The sequence below is a fragment of the Solanum tuberosum genome, unplaced genomic scaffold (assembly GCF_000226075.1).
Source record: "Solanum tuberosum cultivar DM 1-3 516 R44 unplaced genomic scaffold, SolTub_3.0 scf00284, whole genome shotgun sequence".
Lineage (NCBI taxonomy): Eukaryota > Viridiplantae > Streptophyta > Magnoliopsida > Solanales > Solanaceae > Solanum > Solanum tuberosum.
Genome location: NW_006239212.1, coordinates 683,975 through 693,925, shown reverse-complemented (window position 1 = coordinate 693,925; position 9,951 = coordinate 683,975). Strand labels below are relative to the sequence as shown.

Genomic DNA, 9,951 nt, shown 5'->3' with positions numbered 1-9,951 from the left:
ATTTTTTTTTTTTCCTTCCCCCCCCCCCCCCGATGACGTGGGCAAAGATTTGTCGTATGTAAAGATTGAAATATTATTATTTCTTGCTTAAAAAAACATTTTCCTTTTACTAATTCATTGAAAACAACCCCTTCTTGATTAAAATTATATTATTATCCACCTAAGTTTCAAATATTTCGAGTTGCAAACAAATACACGTTTTAAGTATCCTTAGTGTGACTATTATGACTATTATACATATAAAAATGTAAAATTTGTGATCGTCATTCTTCGAATATTCAGAATAAATTCATTTACATGTTATAATTTATAAAATCACACTAAACATATACATCACATTCGATAAATTCGATACAATAAATTTGATTATGAAAGCATTGATAAAGAAAATCAATCCTTGATGTCCTTTATGAAATGCTTGTTGCACCAATTCAAAAAAAATTAGTTGTTGACAAGGTCAATATTTTAAAAAATTGAAGTATGTTTACATTGATTGACAAGGTAAATTGAAGACTTCTAAAATTAAATGGCATCTTACTAGGAAATGTCTTGCACCAAATTGGAAAAAATGGAAAAGAAATTAGGTAAGAAAAGGATAAGTATGACCAAGCTTTAATGGACCCAATTAAATCTTTTGAATATTACTAAAAAGTTAGTAATGGAAAAAGAAGTCATCTGCAGAAAGATTTTTCTTGATTTGATTAATAATAATCCTTGTCATTATTATTGTCTCCTTATAAGCTTGGTAAGAAAAGGACTACTCAATAAAGCAACAAAAAATAAAATATTTCTTTAAAAAAAGAATGTGTAAGTGTATCTATTGGTTTGAATATGGTTAGGCAATGAGTGAGATAGACAAAACAAAGGTAACACAAATCATTGGATGACATATATAATAATAGGAGTTGAACTTTCTATTTAGGTGATTAGGTCATGTCATTGTCCCTTTTTGGCCACATATTATTACTATTATTTATAATTATGTGTTAATTAAAGGATTAATTTGTGGGGTTAGAGAAGAGGGCCATGGTCGGTCAATTATTATACATTATTAATTATGAAACTTGATTTTGTCATCTCACACATATATTTTTTTTTAATGTGTTTAAATTCTATGAACAAATAGTGTAAAAATTATTTATGCCATTAAGTTTTTGAAAATAATATAGTATAATGACACTGATGTTTTGATGTATTAGGGATTAATTAAATTATGTGTATTATTTGTCTCCATTGAGTTGTTCTCTCAATTGGTACAACAACAAAGATGGTGATTTGATGATTAATTTGAACTTTGAAGTAAACTTGCTAATGCCACGTATTGTATAATTTGTATAGTGTTGTTAGATTAAATATAATATTTAATAGTTATTTTAGGTAACAACGAAATATTAAATTTTGTGTAACATGACTTGATTTGGTGTGATCACATTATTTTATTTTATTTTTACTTATTATTTGATAATCTTATTTTTTATTATTTACCTTCTTTTTTTTACATAGTTCTACTTTACACTCTATTTGTAACGACGTGTTCCCGTCGTTATAGAAATGCCAACAGGGGAAAATTTGAGGCTGGAAAACTTTTTCATAGTATTTGGATTTTCCCAACCTAGTCCAGATTTGGACGAAATCGAAGTCGTTGAGGTGTATGGAAATCTGGTAATAATAGGGTGAATTATTTATGATTTTGATTGCATGAATAGTTACATAGCTCGTTAAGGAATCCGTACAACTTTACGAAATGAATTCGGGAGAGTAGAACTCCCAGAATCGATCTTAGTGTAAAGGGTATTTTCTGAGCGTTGGTCAGAGGTGTGTTGTGAAATGGGGACTTTGGAATTATTTAAATAACTCTCTGTTTCGTTTCAGCCGCTTTGGCGTTGGATTTTGCCGCTACAGCGGGATGAGGGCCGATGTGGCGGGCTCGACGCGACCTAAGGTCGTTAATAAACCCCTAAACGACCTTATTATGCGCTTTTCGATTTTTAGAGTCAAGTAACGAACCCCAAACGACTCCTACTAGTTTTTCACCATTCTTGAGGCTAAAGGTAAACTTTTCACTCCCCGAATCCCTTTTTCGATCCGTAGAACGTAATAGAATGGGTGAATATTGATGGGAGAAGGTTTTGTTATAGATTATATGGTGGAAACAACCCTAAATTGGATAATTGGGATCATGGGTATGATCTAGGGTTCATAGAATTTTTAGTAATTCGGGTAATTATTGTTTATTGTTTCCCGTATTATATTGATTATTTGTAGACCAAGAACAAGTGGAACGAATCCGGAAAGGGAAGGATCAAGTTTCTTAGGGTTTCAAGCTTGTTTCGAGGTAGGTGATGGTTGTGATTCTATGATTGTGTGATGTATGTTTGTTTTGTTTCATTATGATACTTGTATATGTATGAATGTTGCAATGTTGATCACACTTGTTGTAAATGAGATAGATAGAATGATAGATTAGCTATGAAATCATGACTTAAAATGTATGATCTTAATGATATACTTGTGATTGTGATTGTGGTGTGTTGATTGGATCGGTTGCCAAGTTCCGGCATAACTAACTTGGATTGGTTGCCATGTTCCGACATAACTATGAGATCGGTTGCCAAGTTCCAACATAATTACGGGATCGGATACCACGTTCCGGTATACTAACTATTTGGGTTTGGGTTCCATGAGAGGACCAATGATTTGATATAAAATGTGAAGTTGTTCGTAAATGTTGATAATATTGTATATGTTGATATATATGCATGTGATTATAATGTTGTCTTGAGTTGCTTATGTTGCACTTGTGGGATAGCTGCGTGATCCTACCAGTACACTGTGGTTGTGTACTGATACTGCACTTGCTCTTATTTTTGTTAAGTACAGGACATCTTCAAGCGGCTACTGACAGACCTCGCTTAGGAGATCAGTGATCATTCGAATTCAAGGGTGAGTCAATTCTTCCGGGCTGCCATGAGTTCTCTTTCGTCTATGTCCACCATTTCTGGACTTAGACAATGTTCTATTAATTATTAGTACATTGGTTGGGGGTTGCATCCCTTCTTGTTTAGACTTGGTTCATTGTTAGATGTTTTGGTACATTGACTTTTAGGTTCTAGGTTATTTCTTCCGTATTGTTAGTTCGTTGTTAGACTTTTGTTGGAGTTTATGGGAACTCCGTCTTTATTTTCTTAGTATTTAACTTGCTTCCGTAACTTAAATGCCTTAGTATTTTGTTTAGTTGCTTGGTTTGGGTTGTAGTAGTGGTTCTTCCACCGGAGAGTTAGTGTGGGTGCCAATCACGACGGTCTGGATCGTGACACTATTTTTCTAAATTAATTTTACTCAACTTATGATAATTCATTTGGAAAGTTACTTTTCTTTATTTACTACCCATAATTTACTCAACCATTTAAAGTAAATTCTACATTTAAGGATAATAATATGTTACCCATTTTAATTATTTTATCGACCCACCATAATTGGACCACCAGCTAAAACAAAATTGCATTGGGTATGCATTGCATGTTAATTATCTATGATTAAATGTCAATTATAATCGATTTTTATTGGCTTAGTAATTAACATTTTCTATAACGTCTAATAATGTTTCTTAAGGGAAGAATTGTGGTTTTTTATACTCTACTAAATAAAAAATAGTTGTTATTTGTTCCCCAAAATTTTGTTTGTTTAATTAATGAGTATTTGACCGAATGGACGAAGAAAATAGCTTTTAACTTTATATAGATTTATCCTCCAAATAGTTCATATGTTATTAAGATAAAAAAATGTCTTCATCTAATGAAATATAATATTCATTAAAATAATATAATATTAAGTAAAATAATTATGTAACAACCATCCAAACAGAGAATAATTGGCTAAGTACAATTATCTTTTCATTTGTAATTAAATTAGGAGGCCTACATAGATGGCAAGAAGTATATACCTCAAATTTATTGGCATTTTTGGTAGTTAAACACGTTGGTTAGTTGGTTCTCCTCGTATAAAGTCTTAACATCTAAAATATGGAATATGTGAATTCGAAGTCTCTTTGTAAATATATTTTTAAAAAATTAATATATAATGATATTTATAGGCATTATGATATAAGAAAATTAAATAATGTACTTAATTAAATATTAAGTTAATTGTCTAGAGGATTAAAACTCAATTCTCACTTAATAAATTTCTCAACTATATAAAAAAAATAAGTATTTACATGTCTGAACACAATTATTAAGTTTGTGAAAAAATTGGTGTATTGTGGTGGGGACCAAAAACATAAAATTCTATTTGTTAGAAATCAAATATAATTAGTCAGACATTATAATGAGGAACATTGAAACTTTTTATATTAAAGTGGTTAAAATGGTAAATTTCTGAATTTGCACTTAGTTTAAACTTAAAATTAGTTGAACCAGTAATTAATTACTCAAATAGGAATTGGATCAGTATTAACATATGAATTATTTAAAATTAGTTGAGGCAATGAATTTTGAAAAAATGGAATGCAATAAATAGAAATGCAGAGTGAAGAGAAGTGGGGTAGTGTTAAATATGGCAAAAGGAAAATGAAAGCGACGATTCTATATTTACAGATGCAACATAATTATGAGGTTGACCATACATAATGATAAGGAAGAGAATAATAAGGATATATGAGTAAAAGACAACTTCATTCATTCCTATTTGTTTCTCCCATAATTCTTACTAATTTACCTAATTCACTTAATAGTAGAATTTGAAGTTTTAATTGAAAATTAATATTTATTTATGAAAATTCTGAAATTATTAATGTATTATTATATTACAAGAGTGGTAAGCTTTGACTCTTAGGCCTTATTGTCAAGGGCTCTGATCTAACTACAGACAATCACGCTCTTATTTTTTGTTCTATATAATCTTAATCTAAAAAGAGAAAACTTATTTGTGATGGGCGTTTATGTATAAGGTTTGGAAATGAATTAACCACCATATGACTAATCGATAATTACTAGCGATTCCAACTTCATACAAGTGAGTTACAGCTTGTAATTCGAACAATTGTTTCTTTCTTTTTTCAAATCAAACTAATATTACTACTTTATTTATCCCCCTAAATTGGGGCATGACCACTATTTTCATTTATATATTGAAATTTAAAAAAAAAAAACGTATAAGATAATAATTTAAGAAAAGGGACAAAAGAGGACTCAATCATATTTGATGAGAGGTGATATGCCAATCAATCATTAAGGATCTCAGTAAAACAGATAACAAAAAGAAACCTCAAATTTCAATTCAAAATTTCTTCACTCATAATAGAGTAAGTTTTCTTTGATTATATTTTACGCGATATAAATTTAAATTAATAAAAATATTATTATTATTTTAAAAAAATAAAGGTCACGTGGCGATGGTGAAGGTGGAAATGATTCATAATTGATATAATGTGTATTGTACTTGGGTGGTGTGTACTCATAATTGGGTGGTCATAAAGGGTACCTAACTTTAGCAGACACTTTGATAAATATTGCCATCTTTGTCCCCCCTATTTTATTTTTCTTCCCCCACGCGTCCCTCATAATAATAATAATAATAATAATAATAGTATTTGCTATTCAATCAATGCATTGTTTGAATGGAAAGAAATCATTAAAAAGGGCAACAGACATACGATAGTCCCCCCATGCCAAAATACTCCCAAAGCATGCCTTGAACCAAGGGACAAATATATGCCTCTCATCATCAACCTATCAAAAAAATAAATTCAACTTGTACCTTCTTTCATTTTCAGTCGGAGCGCACAACGTAAATTTCGCTCCTACAAATATTAAATGAGTCTCGTACAAATAATTTGAACACCGAAGGATTAATTCAACTTGCGTTTATTGACTTTGTATATCTATACTTATCGATTGTATATTCGAAATATAACATAAAAAGGAAAATTTGTCAAATTTACTATTAATGTAACAATAAAATGAAACAGAAATAAATTGCAATTTTAAATAGATAATTAATAATGTTATGGTGTTTTTTCATACACTCACAATGAATTTTTACTTGAGCTTTTTACATAATATAAAAGTTCATGGAATTCGAGCATTTTCAATAACATAAATTAGAGAATAGATTAAAACAAGAGATCGGTAAAAACCAAAAAAGGATTCTGTTCTATTTTTTTTTCATAATATAAATAAAAAGGAAATTCTTGTAAACCTAGTACAACTACAAACCTTTTTCTCGTACTTTTTCCTTTTTCTTTTTTCACATTCACATGTAAATGAACCAAAATATTCTCAATATGTTGAGAAAAAAAAACCCATCAATAATAATCCCAAATGACACAAAACAAATAAAAAAAAACCCATCCGACCAAACTCTCTGAGGCAGAAAAAACCAAACCAATGATTAGTATATTTACATCAGAGAAAATTAAAATTCACATATTTTTTTTCATGAAGCTGCTGATTGGTGGGAATGATTTGGATTATTATTAGTAGTAGTAAATGGGAAAAATCTTGGTCTAGAATTAAGAAATGGAATTGCTTTAGGAATTGAGTCACTTGTAGTAGTGGTGGTGGCGGTGGCGGTGGCGGCGGTGATAGGAGGAGCCGTGGCGGCGGAGGTGGTGGTAGTGGTGGAAGCCACCCTTTCACATGAAGGACACATAGTTAGTGTGGTGGCCGGAAGTTGCATGTAAAATGGATTAGAAGTCTTTAAAGCTCTCAATTCTTGAAGTTCTTTGTGTAGCCTTCTGTTTTCATCAGTTAATGTTTCACAACATCTTTTTAAGTACTCACAATCCACTTCTGTTTGTTTCAATTTTGTCCTGCAAGAAAAATAAAATAATTATTATTTCAACCAAAAAAAGAGAAAAATTAAATGACTATAATTAAAAAAAAAAAATTTCATTTATTGTGGTTGCATACATATAAAGACAAGTGCTTGCTCACATTATCCAAGAATATTGAAAGGAGTTTCTGCAAAATTGTAAGTATTCAAGTGGGAAAATAGACCACACCAGACCCATTTATTAAGTTCACATCTGTCACAAACAAATGTTTTCTTTGTTGCCTTCAATTCTCTAATATTTTTAGAAAAATTAAATATCTTTTGAATGATCTAAATAATTTTCGGGAAAAAAAATTATTTATACTAACAGCGTGTATAGTTAAAAATAAAAAGAATAAAAAAAAAACTACCTTGCTCTTCTATTCTGAAACCAGACTTCAACTTGTCTTGGCCTTAGACTTAGCTGTTTTGCAAGTGCCAGCTTTTGCTTCTGTAACATACAAAAACAACAAAAAAAATTTTAGAAAAAATATACTTTTAAAAAAATAACAAAAAATATTTCTATTTATACTTACAGGATTTAGAGTATGGTGTTCTTTGAAGCTTTCTTCAAGATAAGCTGATTGTTCTTTTGATAGTCTAAGTTTTTTGCGAGTATTAGCACCATTTTCATCGTCATCACTGGCTCTTGACGATGCTCTTTCCGGTTCGCCGCCGGCGGATTCCGAGTTCCGTTTATTTCCGACGCCTATAATATTAACACAGCTTTTGAAAAGCCCAAAATCCATCCGAAACGACGACGCTACACTGTTTGGAGATGAAACTTCATCCATACCCGCCGCCGGTAGCCGGTTCACGTCGAAACCTCTCGCCGCCGGCAAACCACCGTTTCCCGACGAAACATTTTCAGAACTCCCTATAAAAATAGATTTATTAAAAATTTAGAAAACTTCTTGGAAAATGTTAGTTTTATTGACTGAAAACTCAAAAAATTCACACAAATATAGTACTAACAAACACGTCAAAAATCACTCAAATTTTTTATATTAAATCATTTGAATATACATATGGGGAAAATCACAAAAAAAATACGATGCTCATGAAAATATTATTACATGTATTAATTTGTATACTAATACGACTACGACACGGTTGAGTTAGATCCAAAATTCACGAATAATTGTAAAAATTAAATGAACATACCATTATCAGAGGACCAATGGAGTGATTGAGGCAGATTATTAGTAGGAGGAAGAGGAACAGGAACAAGAGGGAGAAGATCAAGCTGAACTGGTAGAGTATTATTAGTGCCTTCTTCAGAAGTATTATTTTCTTCATCATCTTCATCTTGTTCTACTCTTTCACTTGATGAGTTAATTCCTAAAGCCATGCAAAACCCTAAACTTTTTTTCTTCTCATGATCATTACAAGTAGAAATAACATTTTTCTTACACAAGAAAAATGATTTTGGAGAAGAGTTTGTTGTATTGTTTGTCTTAGCATCTCCTAAGCTTAATCCAAGCTCCATAATATCATGCGAGTTAAAAGATTGGAGTAGAATTAAGGAAGAAGAGGGTATTTGTAAAGGGAAGAAAAAAAAAAGGAAAAGGGGATTTTGGATTGAAAGGAGAAGAAAGAGTCTTTATAGAGATTCTATCCAATTTGTGAAAATTGCTAATTAAATGCTAGAGAGTGGAGAGAGAAAGAGAGATGATGTTTAAGAGTTGTTGGGTGGGGTCCTATTTTGAACAAAAGAGTAGACCCCTATTACTCTTCTTCTTCTTTTTTCAAGATTAATTTAGTTTTTAGTATTATATTTTCTACTTTTTGATATTTTGATACTTTTGTCTTAATGGGCAAATACTATATGATAATGTCTAGTCAAAAAGAGATGGTACCAATAATTAAAACCAGCATTATGTTGGTTTGTTTCTCATGTTTTATTCTTTTACTCCTCAAATAATTAAAAAAAAATCTTATTCATAAATTTAAATTTGATTTTAATATTTCATTTAAAATGATATTATTTTATTCAAGTTTCATGTGAAAGGAATTCAAAAATTATAATTAGTGAATAATATAACCTGCCCCTAGGATTGTAATAGAAAATTAGAAAACTTCTTTATTATTAATTAAAGATTACATATATCGAAAATAAAAGAAACTTAATAAGATTTGTTTTACCTTTAATAATCTAAAGGAATGCATATGAACTTATTGCAAGTCTTAATTTGAATATATTTTAATAAACAAAAATAAGAACCAAAAGAACTAAATAAAAATAAAAAAATATACAAACAACTCTCGTCAAGCATGTGTTCGAACTTTTTCTTCTTTTTTTTTTCCCTTTTTCCAGTAAAATAGGAAAAATAAAATTAAGGAATTGTGCATATTTTTTAAGTGTCAGATACACGACATATGTTATTTACGAATCTAACAAGTGTAAATCTTTATGATTATTGTTATCAATTATCAGTATTAATTCAAGAGTTGAGCCAAGTATGATCAGAAATTTGTTCGAACTCTCTTTATTGAAAAATTACATTTATATCTATTAGGTTAAAATTGTATTTATGTATATATAAATATTGTAACTCATTATCGATCGATCTTTTCATATGTTTGCTTTATATTTTAAACTCGTTTAATAAAAATTATCACAATATATTATTCCAAAAACATTGTCGATGGGAAGATGAAGTTGTTGGTGAAGTTGGTCTTTAACATTATTATTATTAATGGACCATATTGTTTATTTGCATTGACTTGTTAAAGAGTATGTTTGAACCGACAATCTCAGGTTGACAACACACGTGAAAGCACTCTATTCATGTTAATAATAATAACTAAGTATTTTGTTTAAAATATATTTGTGAAAATGCGTATTCATTTCATTGTAATTTTAAGAGATTTGTTAATATGTTCAAGTCTAAATCGTACCATCAAAAACTTTGAATTTTTTTACGGATTAAATTAACCTATCATAATGGCGGATTTTAAAACAGTCAGCTTGACTAGATTGACCTATCTTTTCCTAAAGATATTTTCATAATTGTTCATTCTAGATTCTAATAAAGAAAATGTTTAACATTAATATTACAAGACAACATTTCATCATTTTATTTATCGAGTCTCAAACTATAATTAAATTATCTAATGTGGTTTCAATTGTTAGTA

General features: G+C 29.9%; 1 protein-coding gene across 1 annotated transcript; it reads right to left on the bottom strand.

Moving 5' to 3' along the window:
- Nucleotides 1-6,129: 6,129 nt before the first annotated feature.
- On the bottom strand, nt 6,130-8,461 carry LOC102598883 (homeobox-leucine zipper protein HOX11-like). The gene is made up of 4 exons (XM_006359100.2): nt 7,978-8,461; nt 7,350-7,690; nt 7,185-7,264; nt 6,130-6,811 (listed from the first exon to the last, which is right to left on the bottom strand). The coding sequence occupies exons 1-4, from the start codon at nt 8,300-8,302 to the stop codon at nt 6,436-6,438; spliced, it is 1,122 nt and encodes a 373-aa protein (XP_006359162.1). The 5' UTR covers nt 8,303-8,461; the 3' UTR covers nt 6,130-6,435.
- Nucleotides 8,462-9,951: the final 1,490 nt, after the last annotated feature.

Coding starts and splice junctions, on each gene's coding strand:
- LOC102598883 (XM_006359100.2), bottom strand. CDS start 8,302: ATGGAGCTTGGATTAAGCTTAGGAGATGCTAAGACAAACAATACAACA. Junction 7,691..7,977: donor CCATTGGTCCTCTGATAATG/GTATGTTCATTT, acceptor CTATTTTTATAG/GGAGTTCTGAAAATGTTTCG. Junction 6,812..7,184: donor TTTCAGAATAGAAGAGCAAG/GTAGTTTTTTTT, acceptor TTTTTCTTGCAG/GACAAAATTGAAACAAACAG.